Source organism: Trichoplusia ni, unplaced genomic scaffold (genome assembly GCF_003590095.1).
Source record: "Trichoplusia ni isolate ovarian cell line Hi5 unplaced genomic scaffold, tn1 tig00001493, whole genome shotgun sequence".
NCBI lineage: Eukaryota > Metazoa > Arthropoda > Insecta > Lepidoptera > Noctuidae > Trichoplusia > Trichoplusia ni.
In genome coordinates, this window is record NW_020800129.1 from 1 (window position 1) to 23,444 (window position 23,444).

The window sequence follows — 23,444 nt, forward strand, 5'->3', positions numbered from 1 at the left end:
TTTTCGTTGAAACGCCTCATTAATTCATTAGAGGAATCTAGGTACAATGATATCACCATATGGCGTTCACTTAAAACGGTGTTAATCGTTTCCAAGTGACACAAAAGAGCACATGTCATGTGAATTTTTTAACTCAGTGTATTGTTATTTTATTTTTCTATTTTCAAGTACAAAATGAACATATTTATAATATGGATTACCACGATATTTTGTGTTATGGCTGAATTTGTGCGGGAAGGTAAGTAATTTATTTATTTAATTAGTTATTATTTTAGGATTACGGCTAGTTTTTGTATTTAATACTTACGTTTATCAAAAATGCCTACCATTTACCCACCGGCTTAATGTTAGGTTTTTAAAATATTTTCAATGCTCTATACCTAATTGTTAGTTTAATTTAAATTTTGGTAAAGACAGATAAACGTAACTGGACTTCAGATAATCGAAGGACTTATTATTTTTATCCGTTCATATGCCTGTTTGTATAGTCCCCCAAAGGCTATGATACAAAAGATAATTATTTATTCATACAGTTTTTGACTTAGGCACGTAAGCGTTTGGGTGTTCCACAGGGAGGTATCTTTTATCCTCTTTGCGCATTGACGCACGTAACAACTCACAGTTAGTACATCCCCTTGATACTTACTGTACATCCAAGGATGATTGGATAATACTATAGAATCTTAAATACTCGGTACTGTCAGAATGTCCTGAACGTAGAACCTATCTAATACTGTTAGGTAATTTATTTTTCACGAATTCTTTGGATAGGCTTTGGAGTGTTAGGTAGATACCTAAGCACAATTATACATTACATTGCTTCACTGGACTACTACTAATACACTACTCATGTTTATAAAATATTTTTTACAGAAATTAATCCTTATATCGAAGCACAAAAGAATAATAAGCAGTGGCAAAGCGTTCACGGCTACGTGCAAGTCCGTCCAGGGGCCCATGCCTTCTACTGGTTCTTCTATGCAGAAGGGACAATTGTTGATGCTAGAAGCAAACCAATTATAATATGGATACAAGGAGGTCCAGGCTTTGCAGCTAGTGGCATCGGGAACTTTGCCGAATTAGGCCCTTTAACCATGGATATGCAACCCCGAAACCACACTTGGGTAAGCGAAAGTATTGAAATGATTTCGGTATTTTGTCCTGCTTCAAAATAACTCCTTATCTATGAGGATAACATTGTTTACATATTTACCGACGAACAGTTAATGAGTAATGATTTACCGAACCCACAAAGTTTAAATTATTTGTATTGGTGCGCTATTTACGATATTCTCGACTTTTACCTCATTAGGGTGGGAGGATCCGTCAGTAAAATAATGAATTGCAGATTTTTGGACTTAATACAGCTGAAAGGTTTAACGAGAGATATAGTTATACACGTGGATAATACGCAAGTTGTTATGGATGGCAGTCGTTAATCTAATGAATACTTTGCGTGCTTTCTCACATGATAACAATAACATTACGGAAACATTAATTATTTATGACTTCAGCGGACAAGGTTCGCGGAGCTACTATAAAATATATAATAAAATTATAATTAAGCGTAATTAAAATGTCATGGTGTCCATATAATTTTATTCTGAAGTACTAAGCTAGGTGTGTTGCGTAAAATGATTAAGTATCTACTTGTGAATTTTATTAAAAATAATGTAATCAATTCAATAATTTAAAATAAAATCGGACAGATCACCCGTGGCAGCACTGAAAACTAAAAATCATAAAAAGTAGGTTCAGCTATGAGCTAACTAAAATTTAGTTTTGTTAGTTTACACGTTAGGAACATTTGTCGTTAATGTTGTGCTAAAGAAATGTATTTTGAAGTTATGTGAATAGGACCTAGATCTTATTCCATATTTTTAGCACGTCTGGCAGGGCACTAAAATGTCCTTCAAGGATCGGACAGGGTGTTTCATACACAGTGTAATTTTTTGCGGTGTCTCTCGTAATTTACAGAGCATAAAATAAAATACAGAATATTATTTACAAACCATATGTGACGTATGTGGAGGATGTTATTTATTGTCATCAGTTTAATTGACGTTAATTACCTACTCTCATGGCTTCTGTTTTGGGTTCATGGTGTTTCCAATTTAAAACGGGGAAAAATATATCACTCGTTTTATTTTTATGTTTTCAGGTAAAAAAGAGAAACGTGTTATTTATCGATCATCCTGTTGGCTCTGGATTTAGCTATGTCACTGATAATACGTTATATGCAAAAACTGATCGAGAAGTAGGTAAGAACATTATCTTTATAAAGACAATAGTTCCACTAACGTAGAATTAGTATTTCCTTGAATTTGGTTATAGAGTGGACGAGTAATGTAGAGCGGCGGCAGGCGAAACTAGCGACTAAACGAGGGTTTTTAATATTACACTAAACATCGCAACTGTGGAAGCGAGATCTGCGAAGAGGGTAGATGTTCCGTACCCAAAGGGTAAAAACGGAACCTGAATAGTGAGGCGCTGTTATCTGATAGTTAGACAGCTACCCAGATGATTTATTTCTGTTGCTGCTATAACTAATACTAATACCGGAAAAAAGTAAAAATAAGGATCGAGTGTCATTCAATTTTATCAGGCTTTTTTAGACTTAATTAGGTTTTAATTAATTCAAAGTAAAAACATACCTATTCACTTACTACACAATTATAATTTTTGCTTTTTTTTTCAGCTATGGATCTTTCAAAAGTTATAAAAGTTTTCTTTAGAAGACACAAAACCTTTCGGAAGGCACCAACGTATTTGTTTAGTCAAAGTTACGGCGGGAAAATCTGCCCAAGATTGGCATTTTACTTACACACGGTACGTATCTCGCACCAAATGTATCCTATTACTATACACTGGTATTAATTCCAAAAGGGGATAAAAAATAAGCAGCCTGCTCAGATAAAAACTAGAATGGATGGGACTCTTGCAAATGGAGACAATTATTTTAAAAGCAAAAATTTAATAAATAATAATGACACTTTGTAAGAACAAAAGAAAATACTTTTAAACCAGTATTTAACATATCTATTACAGGCAATCGAGAAAAAGAGCTTAAAAATGAATTTTAAGGGGAATCGGCATTGGCAGCGGTTGGGTAGATCCAAAAGAAAGCATATCAGTGCAACCTGACATGCTGTATCTCTCGGTAAGTATTTCTGTTTGTTCAACTTTATCTTTATTCAGAGATTTCGTAACATTTTAAGTACTTATTAAGTAAGCTACTAAAGATTGTCACAATACTTTTGTGTATTTTAGGGGGCGATTGATCGAAATTTATATTTGACGTCATCAAGACTAGCTAAGAAGCTCGTTCGGTCTATAGAAACAAATGATTCTGCAGCGGATCATTTAGACGAGGTTCTCTTTAGTACTTTTAACAATCAGGGAGAAATTAATTTTAATAACGTCTATGCTCCTAGCCCTTACCCGGCGTTAGAAGAACTAGAACAGAAAATGAACAAATATGTGAAACCGACTTTAACTGGAGTTAATCAAACTAGGAATTGGTCGTTTCTATCGCTGAAAGCTTATCATAATTTGAAGCAAAGCTTTTTAGTGCCTTCGGTTTCTTTCTGTAAGTAACAAATTTACTAAATACATAGTTAATTTTTTTTTTAAACATTGTCTCATTTTTGTCGTAACTGATGTGATGTTTATGTTTTAGTGGAATCCATTTTAGATCGCACGAAGTTGAAGGTCGCGATTTATAACGGAAACTTAGATGTTGTCACACCTTTGGGCGGTAAGTTAAGAAAGTATTGGGTCTTCCAGATAGTTCTGGGATTCAGAATTTAAACTAATAAATTCTGTATTATTCTAATTCAAATATGAATGTGCTCACCAGTTGTCGCTACTGGCGCGTGAGGTGTTTAAGTTTTATTCTGACATTCACCTAATTTTATAGAAACCTTAAACCCTATAAATTTAAAATTAGCAAGCTTTCACTTATTTATTTAGAACATCATGTATCTTAAACATGTGTTTGTTATAAGAACCTTACTAGCGCCTCTAGCGAAGAATTCCTAAATGTTAGCCTTTTCCATTAAGTATTTTTTTCAAAGTCAATAATAATATTTGTAGGAGCAGTCAACTGGGTGCATAAGTTAAATTGGCACGGCGCTGGAGAATTCGCTTTAGCCAAGAGGCATCCGATACGTGGACGAGGAAATGGGTATTATAAGGAGGCGAGGCGGTTGAGTTTTTGGTGGGTCTTTGGATCTGGACATTGGGTAAGCTGCACTCCTCGCTCTTAAACTCGTATTTTTTTAAACGCCCTATTATTTTTAGGAAACTATAACTAATAATTTGTAAAGGATATACGTTAACTTAGCAGTTGGGGACAGTGGCGTAGCTTGGGTCACTGTCATCCGGGGCGGATTCACACATTGGCGCCCAAACTACGAATCTAAAAAAGCTCGTTTAATTTGTTACGAAGTTAAGTTACACTGGTTTCTTTATGTTTTGTTCGCTCGCGGAATATCGAAATTTTACATGATAATTTGCCTTTTCTTAATTTTGCCGCCCTCCTGATAGTTGCGCTCGGAGGGGACCGCGCCCCTCCGTCCCATCGCTACGCCATTGGTTAGGGATTGCAGTTTCTTTCATAGAGAGTTAATTACTGTAAAACCTACCAGTTCTTTTTTTAACGTGTGGCTACAGGTTTGAAGTTCTTTATTCATTTGTCTAATATAATCGTTCCAGGTACCTGAAGAAAATCCTGAGGCAATGGAACAGATACTGGATTACGTCATAGAAGATACGAAAAATACGATGAATCGAGAAAAACCAACACAAAATAACATTTAACATATGAAAACAGTGAAATTATTTATAAGTTTACCGAATAAGTTTTTATAAACTCCTCGGTAGGATAGCACTTCCAATTTTACCAAAGATTTAATATAAAATGTGTATTTGTAATTGTCATGTAATTGGCTCTTTGTAATGCGAAACTTTTTTAATATCTGTTCATTGCTTCTTAGAAGATATTCTGAGAGTAATAAACAGGAACAGTGTAATCAGCAGATAGTAATATCTCATAATGAGAAGGAACATTTTGAAAAGGTTTTCAAATAATTGTCCGTGTTGCTTAGATATATAACTGCTTACATGAGCCCAACTGAAACTTGAAGTTAACTTAAGCTTGACAGCGCACGGCGTAGAGATGCTCTTTCAGACAACTGCAAAATTTGGGTGGGTGGTAAGGCTCGACTAAGTCTCCATTGAAAGATATTTTGTACCTTATTCAATAGAACGACTCTCGCACTAAGAAATTGTATCCTTGTGGCACGAAAGGTTTCACAAGAATTCAAATCACACGCACAAAGACCCAGACTCAAGACAAGCATTCGTGGATCACGCAAACGCTTGTTCTACGCGGGGATCGAACCCGCGACACGTCGGCGCAAAGGATTTGATGTGGTGACGTACAATCGTACCTTACTAGCGTGAAACGTAATATTTTGTGTAAAAGTATGAATAATGCAATAAATAATATAAGAATTAAATTCTTTTATAATTAGTACAATTTAGATATAAAAGGAAACCTGTACTTATTTTTAAACGAAATAAAAAGCCATCGTCCATATTAAAATTCTTTTTAATGTCCAGATTACGTATTCATAATTATTATACAAACAATATTATATACATGTACAATACGAACATAATGGTCATTTTAATAATATTGACACATTTTTTATATACACTTGTATTATATCATTTACAACTCAAGCACCACGCTAATAGGGTATACTTTTCAGCGTTTTTTTTTTCGTATTTTAAGGAAACCAAACATTATTTCAATTTTAAGAAGTTTTTCACCATTGGAATAGACGTGATTGATCTCAATTTCAGAACACTTACTTTTTTATTTGGATTTCAAGTAAGTGAACAGAAATATTGTATGTTAAAGTAAATTAAAACTTATGCCCATTTTTCATTTCTTAGATGTTAAGGCAATCGAGCGAAAATTATATAATTTTGGAGTAAATGTAGGTATATCGCAGAGTATATTCGAAGCTTTGCTGGCTAACAATTTAATTATATACAGAAACATATTTTAAAATAAAAATAAATTGCAGAGCGCGAAGATTTGCAAATAAATAATTATTCAATAATATAAAGGAAAATATATTAATAATTTGTTCATTAGGAAATTGTACTAAATTGATTTAATATCACAAAGTAAAATATGTTTGTACTAAAGCTTGCCATGGCCTAGAAATTTTAGTGAAGTAATAATTTAATTCGACCATGCATTTCAGAAATTCTATATTTCTCCTTTTTTATGTAATAATTTATTGTTCATGTCACAAATATATTTAGTTAGTAAATATTCGTAGACCCTCTCTGTCGTTATTACTGATTTGTACATGGGATGAAATAAGAACTCGTTAAGTATAAAATATAAAAGATAAGTTATGATTGTTCTCTATAAGTTTGTGAAAGTAAGTAGAATGAAAAGAAAAGCATAGTATTAGAAATATACTAAGAATCAAGTTAAATATCCCTTCACGATATTAATAGCTGCATGAAAAATAAATATCGCAAAAAATACTTAGAGGAATGTAAATGTTACTATAACAATTTTCGTTAGAAGCATAGATATTTTTTTTTAAATAACGGTTTACTCACGAACTTGTCAGTATAGTCCGGGTAATTTCTGACCTGACCGAACTCCTAAATCATGAGCGGATGCAGCGGCGACGTCAAGGCGAGTTTGATTAGGACCTTGCCGCTCATATTCAATAAATAATTATGAGAATTGAAAACCATGGTATTAAGCAAAAGTTCATTAGAAGTTATTTTTCAGAGATTGCTGACAATTTGATTATAATTAGTACAAATGGTTTTATATTGCAGAGTGCTTGAGTAATTTGTTTACCAGAATTATGTTTTGTACACTTTTATAATTAAAACATTCGCAATACAACAATAACAATTCATATTTTGAAGTTTAACATCAGTCTTAAAAACCAACACTTTATGAAACTATTATAAAATATGTACGAACTTTGATCTCTAACATTTATCTATAAATAATTTAAACAATTATGTATGTATTCAATTCTAGAGAATATTGACGCATGTAAATTGACCAATTTCATGAGTTCATACCATTTTGATGGTGCCAATTTGTATCAGAATTAATTCAATACAATCTTTACACAGCATTGGAAGCCTTTTTTGATACCGCAAAAAAGAATCCTACGGCTTTCGCTACTTTATAATTAGGTCAAGCAAATTCGTTGATATGGCTGTGAAAAGCAGCAAAGCAGTTAATACTTTCAGACCTATACACTAAGGTTACATTTGCTTGAACGTCATAAACTGCTGTAGATTGCTAATCTTCATGATACTGTATCAAGCGGTAGAATGGGTATAGCCACAAACCGACAGCGTCTATAGACGGCCGACAATTCTCCGCCTTTCAGTTTGTTATTTTGGTCAATTAGATTAATAAAGCTATACATATCTTCTACTACGTTAATCGCACTTCAGCATAGCAGGCATCGCACACTCTGACAGGTTTGGTGTTGCCAGCTAAAGCGACTGTTTTATCGCTGCAAGCTGCGCAGAATATATGTCCACACCGACGGCAGTGATGCTGAAAAGAAATGAGAACGTTGAATTTTATTATTATTAACAATTGAGAGTTATATTATTGTAAACTGTTACAAATTTTCTGATATAGAAGAAATATTCATAATTTCCACGTTTTTATTAACAGACAGTGTGTAAAACGTATGGTAACGAAGTTATTATTAGCTATAGTTATGCTTATGCAGCATAAGTCAGGTTCTGCATAAAACTGCTGAATGATTACTAAACTCAACTAAACTTTCACCTATCACCTTGTTAATTTCTGAATAGGAATTTTACTTGTTGGAATCATTGAGTAATTTCTGAACGGATGAATGACCAACTATTTCTGTGATGGAACCATTGAAAAAATCTAAACGTATGTAGAGTTACGAAAGTTTCGTTTGAGACACTTACTTTCCGCCTAGCGATTGAGAATTCTTTGGCACACGCGGTACAGGCGGTGGCGTCCTTATCGTGTGTCCAAGTCGGGCTTTCCTCCACTGTTTGTGCTTTCGCCTCCTTCTCCAACAATTCCGCCAGTTGCAGTTTATTCTCGCTGAGCGTTGCCCCCACTTCTTCTAGAGTTTTCTGTGCTTCGTTGTATTGAGTTTTAAGGACATGTTGTTCTTCTTGTAACGCTAGGTATTTCTGTAATACAAGTGTTATCTTAAATACAATCACACTTTATGTTAATTGTGAGGCATATAATTATAGGGTAAGTGTTTTAAGTACCTATTCTATAAAACATGCATTTTATTATGCAATGGGAATATTTAATTATTACTTAAACGACGTTAACTGCAATACACAATGCGATTTTATTTATCATATTTTCAAGGCTGCGTTTACGAATACTATAAGTATAATTACAGCATCTTTAGCGTGACATTTCAACAATCGTTAAAAGCATAGAAATAGGAAGTCTATATCGGAATTTTCTATTTAATTTAATTTATTTAGTTTTTAAACAAAACACCATAAATTATCGGCTAAGTTAAGGTTTCCGAAAACAGGTAACACTGTTTGACTGTTAGATCAAAAATTGTAGTACCTACCTAGTAGTAATTATAGTGGTGTACGACAAGAACTCATAATTACATTATCATTGGTAAGATGTCACTTGGCTGTCAAGATAAACGTATAATAAGTATGTCAGTACCTGGCCTATTGATTTGAGGGATTCCACTTCTTGTGTCAACATCGATATCTTATCGCGATCTCGCATCATGGATTCCTATAACACAAACAAGTTGATTACTCATATTTATGTCGTATAGGATGATACACATTACCTATGTTTCTTGTTATCAAATTAGATAAAAATGTAGGGTCATCAGCTGTTCCGAGTGAATAGCAAGTGGTCAGATAAACGCACTTCAAAGGCATTTCTAAGTTACTAGCTGTTGCCCGCTGGCCCGCCCGCTACGAATCGAAAATTAACCCACTGGATCATAAAATTGGGATAAAAACTATAATGCATACATTCTATGTGTTGATGCAGGTTATAAACTGTCTGTGTGTATTGGATTTCGTCCAATTCCGCCAAATGGTTGAGAGAGTAACAAACGTCCATCTTTTCAATACATTTTTCAAGTTTATAATAGAAAGTAGGTTTTAGTAGATAGCTATATTGTTGTCATCACAGTTTAATTTCAAGTTGATACAGACATTATTTCCTGATCAAACTTTTAAGTCCTACTACAATTTATTCAGTTATTTAATTGATAATTATTAGATTTATTGGTATTCATCAGACACCTAGACGGAATGCAATTAAAATAGCGCGAATGTAGTGATTACGAATCGCAATCGTCGCAAACATACTTTATAGCAAATTAGGTAAGATTTGTTTATAACAGGTAGCCTTACTACTTGAACCTAAAGAACATTAGAAAACCATATTATTCATGGTCCGCAATCGGTCCGTCTATCCATCAACCGTAATCGCCAGACAGACGTAATTTTTACAGCTTTTGTATGTATGTTGCCTGTATAACAACAATTACTAAAATATAAAGATCAAGGTTAATTAATATTGTGTAACGGCCAGAAATTAATTCTGTAGCTCAACCGTTTTGTTTTTCCTTCAGCCTAATTGTACGGAACCCTGTCTCGCGAGTCCCGACGCGTACTTGTTCCGTTTTATTCCTTGTTTCGTGTGCATACTTATACAGCGTCAATATGTGTTTACTTTAGTTTCAAAAATCAACCTTTCGCAATAAGTTTCACATTTAAGATCTTCAAGATTGTGTCTATACCCAGCTCTCAAATACACTGACTTCAATTCATGATTAATATAAACATAGAACATGACAGATTATTCTTCAGAGTTCTTTATCTGGAAATAAGTCTTTTATGCTTTTGAGACTCAAGTGTTAAAGATAAACCAAAGAGTCAATGAATAGCCTGTAAAACCATATGTTAATATGATAAAAATTATCCAGTCAACAGTTGTAGAAAGAAACTTATCACATTTGTCTTTCCAAATGGCACTTGATTGAGCCCTCCAGGGACTGGGTCGGCACAGATTTCAAGTTGATTTAATAATTTAGATTAAACGCAAAAGTGGTAGGAATAATATTTCTATCCTGGGAACCAATAAAGAAAATTTAAATAATTTTTAACTATACAAACCGAATTTAATTGGGCAACGTATTCAAAGTAATTAGAGGTCTTTATTTAGTTACATCTTGCTGCCTTTAGATAATTATAATAATGCTCTCTTTAGTTGTCAGTAGAATAGGTGTCTAGTGTTGTGTCTAAGTAGGTCAATTCAATCAATCGGATAATGGTATCGAAGTGGCTCTAAACGAATATTCAAATTACTATGGTAAACGACTCCTAGAATTTTTAAATAAAAATCAGCTACCACTGTCTTGCTTTTATAACATTCTAACAATAACCCTGTTTCATACGGTTCCTTATCTTAAAGGTAAAAGCAGAACTATCCGTCTGTCGTCTATTTCTATTGCCGGTACAACAACAAGCACTAAAATTAGATCGATGTTAAGTTTAAAATTGCAACGGTCATAAATTTGTTGATGGGTAACAAATACATTTCGTCTGCTGCAAATTTTGCTTTTGTTGAGCGTATTTGTATGGAGACCTCAGTGTCGCGAGTTCTAACACAGGTTTTCTTTTTTAATTTATTCATATGTATAACTGGCAGTTGCCCGCGACTTCATCCGCGTGGTTTGGAGATATAACTAAGTATTTAATTTAAAACGAATTTTAGAGACCGAGCAACTTCTGCCCTTATTTGTAAGATATTTTATTACTGCACTGCTCCTATTAACCATAGGGTGATAGTAGATATATATCCTATTCTCTTCCTCAACGAATCTACAGACCTGTAGTAGGGTACATCAATTTGATCTATTATCAATAGTTTTACATTTACTAACTAGGGTTTTCCTATGTTCGGTGGAGATAATGTAGCTTCTCAACAGTGAAAGAATTTTTCAAATCGGTCAAGTAGTTTCGAAGCCTTGGAATTGGTGTCAAACAAACAAACAATGAAATCTTTCCTTTTTATTATATGTATAAGTATAGATAATACTTACTTGTAATGAGACCCTCCACTCCCGCTCTATCCTGAGGTCGCCCTCCGCAGCCACGGCCCTGGTCTCCGCTGCCGCCGCCTTCTGCCCCAGCGTCCGAGCGCTATCTTCTAAACTCTTCCTAGCTAACTTATCTTCTTGCAACCTATTCATGTTCACATATCTTAAAAACTATTCCAAATATCCAATGTACCACACAGTGTAAGTGATTCTAAGTCTAAAGCTTTTAGTGATGTGAATTTGTTTTGGAATAAAGTCATGGAGACTTATTTTTGTATACTTGTCATATTTTTCTTTAATATCAAGCGTTGTCTAAATTTAGATTTGTTAGCATACCTTTGAAAGTTCTCAATGAGTTATGTAAGTGCGAAAATTGAAAAGAACTTTAGTAGTGTGTTGATTATATTAGCAAAGAAAAAATAAATTCTGATATGTATTGATTCAGATAATTGATGATAAACAATTATGACAGTAACAATAGTGTCAAGTATTCAGTACAGTAAATATGTTGTTTTTTGATCCCAGTAATATACAAATGCTTAGTATGTTAGTATGTAACACAATCAAGGTATTGTTTAGTCACACAAAAGCATGCAAACATAGGAGTGAGATTGATAATGGCAAACCTACACAATAAACATAAAATTAAAACAAGCAAGTCCGTTGGTATTCGAATTCAATAAAATACAGAATGCGACTGAATATGCTTTATTATAAATAAGGCTTTTACACAACTACTGCCTTGTAATTACAAAACTATGTAAATAAATATCTAAATTAGATTTTAACATTTGCTGCTAGATATAGAAATAACGAGCACTTTATTGTATACAATGATAATAAAAATCTCAAGTTTACAAGCAATGTAGCTACTCGAATGAGATCAATACTCTTTAATGTAATAATCACGTCTCTATACAATGTCACTTTGATATCACTGCAAAAGTATACAAAATACTGCAATCTCTTCATAAGCACTAACCAAATCCTCACGACCTGCGCTCTACTTATATAAATATACTTTTATTATTTTTTCTGTTACATAATTATCAACACGTAAACTTAAAATGGATTAAAATAAAGAAAATAATAACAAATATTAACACAGTATGCTTAAGGTAACCTAATACTTTAATCTGTGGAATTAATTTAATAACACACCTTTAATTAATTTTAATGGAAAATTAAAAACCTAACACAACTTAATGCGAACTAACAAATGTTACAATGTGATATAAATCTGAAACACAGCAAGTAGCCAAAGCAACAGTAGCATTACCTTAACAACCGATATCATCTGATCATTTTTAATATCAAAATATTTTTGCATTCACTAAGTCAATTTATTGTGAGGGTTTGCCAATATCGAGCGAATGGAAAGAGTTGCCGCTAGTTGACACACGCAAGCTGTGCATTGCTCACACCTAGGTGCGTTCGAGTACTGACTGTCAAGCGCTTAGATTACATCCAACACCGTTACATTGTCCAGGCACTCTTTCGATCCTTACGGATGATGCAGGCCGAAGCCCGCTTGATGCGATGTCATAGTAAAAATTAGTAAAACCTACTTCTCATCAAGTTGATGTATGGTGCTGCCCATTGATTCAGTCTTTGCTTCCAATTTGGCTATTAGCTCTTTTTATGTTTCAAGGAACTTTCACATTCCTAAAACAAGGCCAATACAGTTTAGCTGAATAAAACGTCAACTCATTCGAGCGGAAGTAAGATTATTTTTGTTAGTTTTAAGCAGATAAGTACAGGACCGATGCAGACATTTCATACAAGTTAGAATGTTAATATATTCTGAGGTTAATACAGTGGTAAAACACTTTAAAGACTAAGTAAATGCATAGGAGTTGATAACCATCATATTATCCTCAACATGATTTCACCATAATATCTATTAGGATGTGTTAGTATAATACATTAATAATTGTCTAGTAAACAGGAAACACCACCTTGGATGTGATGATTGGATAGAACAGTTATTTACAGAATAGAATGAGGAGCGTCTACTCCGCTATCTGGGAGATCGGCTTGTCTCTACTGTTACATTTACGAAACGGTGGTATTTCCTGGAGATTCAACCTCTTATTAGGAGGGCCTTCGTCCTTAGACTTTGTACCCTTTTGAGCAGCACTTTGTGCTTTAAGTTTCTCTAATTTTTCGCCTAGATTATTCTCGTTAGTTGTGGGAGACCTAAGAGCTTTGACTAAGTCATGGTCTGGTCCTAAGAAGTGATTATATTTCTCAAGGTTGTGAAGTATTTTGCCAATCTGTTCGGCCTTCCCCTGGAGCCTCGACACCATTTCTCCCTTCTGCGTCAGTTCCATCTCGCATTCCTTCCGTACGACAACGCGGCATTGTGAATACAGCATGGTATTAGTATCGGTCATATACATAATAATAAATAATACAGCAGGTTAGGTTGTTAATATAAAAGTAATGAAAGAAATAAAGTAAATAATTAAAATTAATATATACAGTGTTATTAAGTAAAAAAAGCGGTAAGTACATGTTATTATACAATAAAAAGGAGAGATGAAGAGCGTATTATTCATTAATCAAATAGCTAGGATAATGAGAATGTATGGGCGGGGATCAAGCAGTGTTAGATGCAGCACCCACGCTCGACGAACGACCTTCGTGGGGCATCGTCTTTGTTACCTCTCCGTGACTGCGCGTAGCATAACGACGCTAACATTTGTGTGAAACACGATACCACTCTATAACTATACCTTAGACATTTACGAGGGAATTTAACTGTTGCACTTGTATCGATCATCAGCAGACCATGAAGTACAAATGGAGAAAGATTTCAGCAACGATTGACGAAACAAGCGCGAGTGATTGCCAATCAGTGATAAAGTAAGGGTACAAATCCTAATAGACTGTAATTACATGCGATTCAACATCGTTAAGATGACTCACCTGCAACTTTTTGTACATCTCTAGGTTAATGAGTTTTATGTCGTCGAGTTGCCTCCTCAGTGAAATTATTGTGTCTTGTTTATCGTGTATATCTTTCTCAAGTAATTTCATCGCCACCTCCATTTCTGCTTTCAGTGAAATCTGAAGTAGAAATTTTAAGGTGCATTATTAGACACAGGTAATTAGCCGCCTTTTGCAGATTTCTAAACTCGTTAAAAACATTATTTGGTTATAAGCTGACCTTAAATGTTTGACTTTTGGTAACATGATATTAGTTTTGTTACGTTACTTCGCTGTCGCATTAAAACTTATGTCAGTATTTTGTTCACACGATAGTCATTTGGTCATCGTGTACTGACCTTGTAAGCGGTTCAACAACCGAGTACAACAACTTTACCTGTTGTTTATTACACATTAGCATTACCTGTAAATCCAACTCTTTCTGCAGTTCCAAATACTTCTTTCTCTCTTCCTCAAGAATTTTACTGGCTTCACTATCATTTTTGGATCTATCAGACGCCGTACTTTTAACGCTGCGTTTTTCCTGTAATAAAATACAAATGTGCCAGATGGGATCGCTTTAATTTATTGGCAATGTTGGCAAAATAAAATCGCGTAACATGTTTTATTTTTATTAGGTTAAACCAACAGCAGTGTGACTATTTCCGTAACGGTAGAAAGTTGGAAGAAGCATTTTTATTGAGTCATAGTAAATTTTCGTTCTTTGATTTTATCTTTTGTAACGTTAATATAAAACGTATGTGAAGTAATTTTATCAGTGATATCATTTGAAGTCGTGTGAATAATAAATTAAATAATAAGTGTTACAATTGTTAAAGTAAAATGTAAATAATAATAGTAAACTGAAATTAATAGATTTTCCTGTTGAATTAAGAGAATGTAGTTATGATATTTGTAATTGTAAGGAACATAGAAATTGTCTAGATAAACTATATAAGGATATAATAATAGCATTAACAGACTCAGCCATTAACACTTGTGAAACTAAATCTCACTCGCGTAAGAAAAAACATGTAATAGGATGGAATAAGCATGTATGTGAAGCTCACAGGGAAGCTAGGAGTAAATTTTTATACTGGGTTTCTCAGGATAGGCCACAATCCGGTACTATATATGAAGAAATGTGTGAAAGTCGCAAATTATTTAAAAATAGATTAAAGTGGTGTCACAATAACAAAGAACAGATAAAAATGGAAATTATTTCGGAATGTCGTGCTTCTAAAACTTTAGTGATTTTTGGAAAGCAACCAACAGTTTAAATCATAAGACTGGCCTTCCAGTGAGCGTGGGAAGTGCGAGTGATAGCAGAGATATAGCTGAACTGTTTAGAGAACATTTTACCACTAAGTCTCCACTGGGTTCTTCGTCTGCAGATCCTGGGTCCACCATGACCGGTGAATTGTATAGGGTGTCTGCTAAACAAGTTCGACAAATTGTGAGTAGCATGTCTAGGGGCAAGTCACCGGGTCATGATGGACTCAGTATCGAGCATCTAAAATACGCTGGTGTTCATTTACCGCGTGTGCTGGCAATGTTCTTTACCTTATGTCTGAATCACTCGTACTTGCCTATAGACCTTATGAAAACCATCGTAGTACCAATAGTTAAAAATAAAACTGGAGATTTGTCTGATAAGAACAATTACCGACCGATTTCCTTGGCTACAATTGTGGCCAAGGTGTTGGACAGTGTGCTCGACTCAGAACTTGATAAAAATATTAATATTCATGATGCTCAGTTTGGTTTTCGCGCGGGACTTTCCACTGAAAGCGCAATTCTGAGTCTGAAGCACACTGTCCAATACTACACGGAAAGAAGTACACCTGTGTATGCATGCTTTCTTGACCTCTCCAAGGCATTTGACCTTGTGTCGTATGACTTGTTATGGGAGAAACTCAAGAAAACCCGCGTGCCTACACAGGTACAACGGATTTTTCATTTCTGGTACCAAAACCAGAATAATTATGTAAGGTGGGCAAATGCCTTCTCGGACACGTACAGGTTGGAGTGCGGGGTGAGACAAGGTGGTTTGAGTTCTCCTAGGCTCTTCAACTTGTACGTGAATGAGCTTATAGTTGGGCTCAGCAGCACACGAGTGGGATGCTGGATTGACAACATTTGTATGAACAACTTTAGTTACGCAGACGACATGGTGCTGCTGACCCCAACTGTAAGTGCAATGAGGCAGTTGCTTGCAATATGTGAAACATATAGCATTCAGCATGGATTGATGTACAATGCTAAGAAGAGCGAGTACATGGTTTTCAAGGCCCCCGGTAAATGTACATTGAATGTGCCCGCAATAAAGCTAAATGGCATTGAACTAAAGCGGGTAGAAAAGTTTAAATATCTTGGACATTACGTTACAGAGGACCTTGAGGACCAGGTTGACATAGAACGGGAACGTAGGGCATTGGCGGTTAGAAGTAATATGCTGGCCCGCAGGTTTGTGCGTTGTAGTAAACAAGTTAAAGTCACTCTATTTAAAGCCTACTGTCAGACTTTCTACACGTGCAGCCTGTGGTTCAGATATACGCAGAGGACGCTCAATGCCTTACGTGTCCAATATAACAACGGGTTTAGGATGTTGTTGGGGTTGCCCCGTTTTTGCAGTGCCTCCGGTATGTTTGCGGAAGCCAGGGTAGACGGCTTCCACGCGGTAATACGCAGCGGCTCGTATCACTACTGAGCAGGGTCAGGGAGCAGCACCAACAGCATCCTGCAGGTTATTGCGGAAAAGCAGGACTCAGACATCCTGAAAGCATTTATACGCGCACAAATTTTACTATAAATCTTATTATTTTGTAATTATGTATGGACATTGTTCTGAAATAAAGATTATTATTATTATTATTATTATTATAATGAGAATAATCGTATAAGCAGAAATTTATCAACGAAAAAGCAAAGTGAATTCACTGTTTATTTACAAACACAGTAAAAAGTATTACGATAAATGAAAAATATGAAATGTAAAAAATCTTACCTCCTCATCAGACTGCAATTCCGTAACTTTCATCCTTGTATCTTTGGTTATATCTTGCCCTGTACATAAAACACACACGTGTTTAGACATACAAATAAACACAGAGAGAGTCGCGTGATATATTTACACCAAATATAATAACTCACAGGATTTCGTCCAAAAAGTATGTTTTGTTTGACTCTTTTGCCGTTGAGTTGCCCATTAATGTTGAGTTATAGCGCATAACGGTTGATGGTCGGAGTTAAATAATAACTGACAATAATATGATGACACGGGCGACAGGCTGGGCATACTAATGCCTACTAAGCGCGTCAATAGCGGCTGACTCACGACCAAGGTGTCTTATCTTTTGTATTTTGTGTTATTCGCGCTGCAATTTTGATTGTAAACATGGATGACCATGATAGAGGGAATTCCTTTCCGTTTGATACTGTACTTTTATTGAAGAGTTTCGTAACTTATTGTTTTTATACTGTTGCTTCTGTTTGCAATGAAATGCAAATACGAGAGATCGTTTTTTTGTTCTCAAGCTAATGTATTTGCATAAATGAAAGTGTTTAGCTATGTCAACTATCGTAGTTTTTATATTTAAGAATAACATGATAGGAGAATAATGATAGCAAAAATTATAATTACGAAATTCATTCTTCTTCATTAAAATTTCGGATCAATAGGATATTTATAATTAATTTAATCGTGTATTTATGCCTGAAGTTACACACCAAACGGTTAATTAAATGTAAATATTATGTTACGAATGGTATAGTACTCACCGAGCGCATGTTTGAGTTGATTGTTTTCCTCCACTAATTGAATCATCGTGTTTTTGGAGATCGCCAAGTCCTCCTTCATGAGCGCATTGGTCGTTGTTAAGCCTTCGACCTTGGCTTGCAGGTTGGCTACGGTTGCACTATAACAAACATAGGATATACAACCAACAAATAACTAGACTTAGAGTACACTGTACCTATATTTCTATTAAGAAAAGAGAGATATTTAGAAGGAGTTTTATTTTTTACTTCGCGTTTAGCTTCAAGTAGGTACCTATACATAAATCGGTAAGTGCTTATACGAATAGATGCATACACCCGACATCAATGGTCTCATTACAGTTAATTATTTTTTGAGCACCTTAAATTAAATTGTTAACACTGATCTACCGGAAAATCTAAGCTCAGAGTACCAATTAAAAATATAAAAAGACGAATGTATATTGAGTGTGGGTTGAAATTCGATGCCAGGTATGTGCTGTTGCCCATTCATCTGACACAGCTGTATTTGAACTATAGTAGGAAGATATCGCAGCACGTTACGACATCCACCTGCCCTATTATTAGCCAAGACTCGGGATCTTATGAAATATGCACAAATATATTACTCATAGAAAGATTTACTCGTAGTTTTTAACAGGGGGCAGTGCAATATTAAGACACATTTTATAGTAGGTATGGATAAGGTGCATTTTCTAAAATTTATTTAGATTTTTTGTGCACCTAGGGTCATTACTGTAACATTTTAAATATTTTTTTAAAAAGGCTTATTTGAAATAAAAACCTGATTTTTTGTGAAGTTTCCAGTTACCTAACTATCACGATGCCTGCATGAGGTTACAGCCTGCTGACGGACGGACGGACAGACAGACAGACAGCGGTGGTAGTGACAATAGGGTTCGGTTTTTACCCTTTGGGTACCGAACCCCAAAAAGGAACGCAGTGTTGGTTGAAAGTTGTTTTCAATAGTTTATCATTGTGATCCTATTGATTGCAGAGAGAGATTGATTGTAGAGCAATAACCCCACTTCTAACACATAAAATACGTTTTGATACTATTAAATTTCTTAATTTATAAAGAAGATTGACAACCTACAAATCGAAAGACTGTACCAGATAATCCCTTTACGCTATTACACTCGGTCATGACCTTAATAATCAGTGACCTTTACAATAATCGTTTACTACACTTTCGGTTAAATCTGTTGTGTAGTAACCCTGAGGAGGTACCTAGTAATAATTATATCGTTGTACTGTGCTATATTAATGTACTGTTATAATCGAGTCGCAATCTGCAGTGTAAAGTGGTTGTTTTTTTTATTAAGAAAGTTTTCATAAAAAAGTCAATATAATCAATTCAATATAGTCAATATCAATCAGTCAATATAGTCAATATAAATCATTACATGAATAGTTATTATATTTGTTGCAATTATTGCCGTAAGTTCTATTAGGCAGTGAAAAATTATAATTTATTAACAAGCTCAACTAGTCGTATAAAACTTAGAACAATACAAATTACTTAATAGCATTCTAAAGTAACGAACGACACTTACAAAATAATTAATATTAATCGGAGGTAATTTAATAATGAAGTCATTGACTAATGAAAAGCGTTCTCGTGTTGAACAATACTAATAGAAAACAAATTGTCTAAAGTATGTATAGAACTGATATGAACGTGAGAACCACCATCTAAACTAGGACTGTGTTCCAGTCTAGGAAAGCGAGATGGCGCTCTTGAAACCGTATAGCGTTGTCTCTTTTCCACGGTACTTTTAAAATGAACGGAGGAGGATTTCCTGTAGAACAATGATTTAGAAACTCACTTGAGATGTCTGTTCAGTTCCTCGATGTAATTCTTCTGGTCCAGCATTGTGTTAATGTGGCGTTGTTTCGGCTCTGAATCTCCGTTATTTCCATTCCCAGCCAGATCATTGGAAGAGTTACTACCGCGTAAATAAAGCGAAAAATCTATAACGCCTTGTTGACTGTCCAAATCTTCCTCCTGTGTAAATACGACAAAACATAATATTACAAATAAAAATATTTACAAAAAAAATAAATAATTTGCAGACAGTACGCACTAAACCTAATTTACGTCACGATTTGAGGGATCGATCCCAGCTTAGGACAAGCATTTGTTTTATCCACAAATGCTTGTACAGCGCCCGAGTCTCTATGCATGTGAATTAAATGTTTTAAAAACCCCCTGCGGTAGAAAGTTTAAATTCCCTACTAGAACGATTAAAAAAATCATATGTGCTAAGTACTATATTGATATTTACCTTAACACATAAGTTGCAATCAACAACATTAAGGCCGACCAGGAGACCAGTTATAATGACTGCTTCTTCGTTTAGCATCAGAGCATGCGGTTCAAAATATTCCTCTAATGTGTCCTCACGGTGTTCCAGTAAGATACGCAGATAGTCGGCCAGTCTTTTCTGCATCAAAGCTAACCTCAGCCAGGCTCTAGCTCGACCCATGGCGGTTCTAAAAATGATTAGGGTTTATGAAAATTTTGTTCAGGAGCTAGGTGTATTATACAATAGTGAAATATTATATTTGTTGTGGTGCAATGGATAATAAAAGATAAACTTGTTTAAATAGAGCTGTGAAATTTAGCATATTTACAGTAAGGTGTGAACTGTGTTGGAACGGGATTGGAAGTTGGAGAAGCGGCGATTTAGATTGCATTTAGGAATATCATTTCATAAGAATTCTTTAAAATAAAGTACTAGGTTTTCATAAACTTACTTGACAGTGGGTAGGTCCCTGACACTTGCCGTAATGTCGGCCGCTTCGGGTGAATACTTCTCAACCATTTGCAAGATGTCCCAGCTCTTTTTTAGGGCCAAGTAAACCCTACAAATGCTTATTTTTATTAAAAAACGTATTTTCCTTTGATAAATCTCCATTTGAATTTGTTACGACATAAGCTGTGATTAACAATCGTTTAAGTGTAAAAGGAAAACCTGAATGTTTACTAAATGACGTCTTTACAAATGTCTTTTAATATTAGGTAGACACTATTGAATTAAAATTATGAATTAGTACGTCATTATCCTCGCATGCCAATAATTACCTTTTTCGGTTTGAGTCCATGACGCATCACATGTTCGAGGACTATAAAGAAGTGATGCAGTGGCAAATGATCGCTATCGAGCATTCTACCATAGCGGAGAGATTGCTCGATTAACTCCTTCACAATCAGTTTAGAGATGTTCACGAGATTGCTGCGTTCGATCACAACGGGATCCCGAGCTACAACACATGACAATGTTTTGTTTTTATCAAAACCATTATTTATTGACCTATATTTGTATAAATTATTACATCGGCGATTAATTTACCCATCATCGTGTTCATTGGATCATCTGGAGATGAGACGGTGCCTTGAGCTGAGGGGCGATGGAAAGAGTCCTGCATTTCCATATCGTGCAGTTCTTTGAGGCAAAGCCACTCGCCGTCGACGGAAACGCGGAAATTGCACAGGTATATAGTGTCCTGCGCGCCGGCCATGTCACCGTCCGGGTTGCCGTCACCCTGGTGTTGAATGGCGGATGGAATGCCTAATTCAGGCAAGGGATCCACCCCATGGACCGCAGCAAGCGAACGCATAATAAAGCAGCAAATAAACGATCAAGCGAAACAATCAACAATGTCACGTGAATTTTGATCACCCCTTTATATTCATTTCACACTATGCGCAAACTTGTAGGTCAAATGTAGTTTTGTTTTTAAATCACTTGTATAGCCGACACACAAATTAGTACTTTCGATTCGTATTAGGCAGATGAATCCCAAAATAGCAAGCGCGAGAAACCTGTACGAAAGGTTGTATGAGCGAAATGGTTTTTCCAGTCCGTCCAGAATAAATATTGATTTCCCGGCGAGCGCTACTTTAGTACCAAACCAGCGGGAAAATCAATACTACCGTGCGCATGACGCCATCTGTCTCAAAACTGAGGCAACGCGTTGTGACCGGCGCGAGTGACGGTTGTCGCGACAAAACCACTTACACATAGTACACATGAAATGACAAAGATGTAGCTGTATAAAGTAAAATTACAAACTTATTACTGTTGAACAACAAATAAATGGTAACTTTCAGGTTCCGTGGAAAGTAACGCGGAAATTTTCCGAAGCTTAATAAAACCAGTTCTCATTGATCACTATATATTATGACACCACTATTTCGGGACGCCTAACTCGCGACCTGCGTTAGAAAATGGTCTAAGAATTCTTAATAAGATGTTATTTATGAAGAGCCGCTGACTAAAATACCGAGTGTTAAGACTCTCGAATACCAACTATATCAGCCTCATATGTTGCCTTGTGGTATCAGTTGACCCCTTTTTTTAAAAGATATAATCTGAAGCTTCGTGTTTAGCAGGAAAATGATAAAAGAGAATTCGAGATAATCTGAATGATCAGTGCAGACTCTTTATATAGATAGGACTGATACCACAGATAGACAAATAGATAGAAAATGTGAAAGATGATCATCAGGTCTGTGGTTTCATCGCGTTTTCCCCAGCCCTTTTGGTAAGCTCTGTGTTATTTAAGCTAAAGCTACATTGAGCATCATCACATCATTTTAGAAATGAGTACAATACAAGAAAACAAACTGGCTTCACAGTATTAGTATAGATAGTTCAGGAATAAGAAAATCTTAAAATAGGAAGAGGTCCACATATGACAGGAGAGTTGTCCACATATGTTGTTGTTATTATTAGTAACAAGTCCCATTAAATTAAAAACTGGTATTTCTATGTCATAAGAGTTTAGACTTTTAGCGTTGTTAAGTTGCATTGGTGTCAACAATGAACATGTGACATGGTGGAAAAGGGCAATACAAAAGTTCTCAATAATTAACTTTAATTCTAATTAAGTTTAAAATAGTGTTATGTTTGAAAATATAACATGAAAATTCTATGGTTTATTTTTCTTTCATTACCATTGTTGCTGTCCGTTTTACATTCATTTTGGAGCCTTATCACCAAATATTCCATTACGTTTAGTTAAATTTGCATATCTATAGGTATGAGTTGTGGTACATTTGGTGATAAACACATAATTATATTCATACGAGCTCATTGGCAACAAATGTTTCTTTAATTTTTATCTTTAACAAAGTTTCTACTAAACACGGTAAAAAAATATTTGTGTATAGATGTGGTGAAAATTTTAAATGTTCATAGGTTTAAAATTAAAAAATAAATAGGTATTAAAGATTTCACTGAATCTATCACTTTAATGTGGAAACTAGTGAAATACAAAATATTTTAAGATTATTTAAAAAAGAATATTACTAATATGTAAGTGAAAATGGAAAGTTTTAGTGTCCTTATTGTTGCTGCTAAGTCAAATGACCTCAGTTTAGGTTTGACAAAGAACTGTTGGAACAAATACTTTTTGGTTTAAAATCTTTTATATTGTTTTGAGCCATACCAATTTACATGCATGCTTGTCATGTGGTCATTTAAAGGACACATTATTATTTAATCACTCATAGTATGTATTGTTATGTAAATTATGCTTGTTCATTTAAAACACTTTTCAAGTTAA

General features: G+C 34.9%; 2 protein-coding genes across 2 annotated transcripts; one reads left to right on the forward strand and one right to left on the reverse strand.

Annotated features, from left to right (window-relative positions):
* The first annotated feature begins 149 nt into the window (after window positions 1–149).
* Window positions 150–4,831, forward strand: LOC113507315 (serine carboxypeptidase-like 51). Its single transcript, XM_026890179.1, is given in 10 exon segments — window positions 150–238; window positions 874–1,124; window positions 2,162–2,261; window positions 2,699–2,829; window positions 3,049–3,084; window positions 3,086–3,160; window positions 3,271–3,589; window positions 3,680–3,757; window positions 4,096–4,244; window positions 4,717–4,831. Coding segments are annotated over 10 exon segments (1,308 nt in total). The 5' UTR covers window positions 150–174; the 3' UTR covers window positions 4,822–4,831.
* A 1,808-nt stretch (window positions 4,832–6,639) lies between these two features.
* LOC113507313 (RUN and FYVE domain-containing protein 2-like) lies at window positions 6,640–22,984 on the reverse strand. The gene is given in 16 exon segments (XM_026890178.1): window positions 6,640–7,624; window positions 8,017–8,250; window positions 8,762–8,836; window positions 11,166–11,307; window positions 12,731–12,800; window positions 12,803–12,827; window positions 14,094–14,234; window positions 14,518–14,637; window positions 17,101–17,159; window positions 17,874–18,010; window positions 19,700–19,878; window positions 20,159–20,366; window positions 20,631–20,714; window positions 20,716–20,738; window positions 20,959–21,137; window positions 21,227–22,984. Coding segments are annotated over 16 exon segments (2,070 nt in total). The 5' UTR covers window positions 21,495–22,984; the 3' UTR covers window positions 6,640–7,498.
* Between the last annotated feature and the right edge of the window lie 460 nt (window positions 22,985–23,444).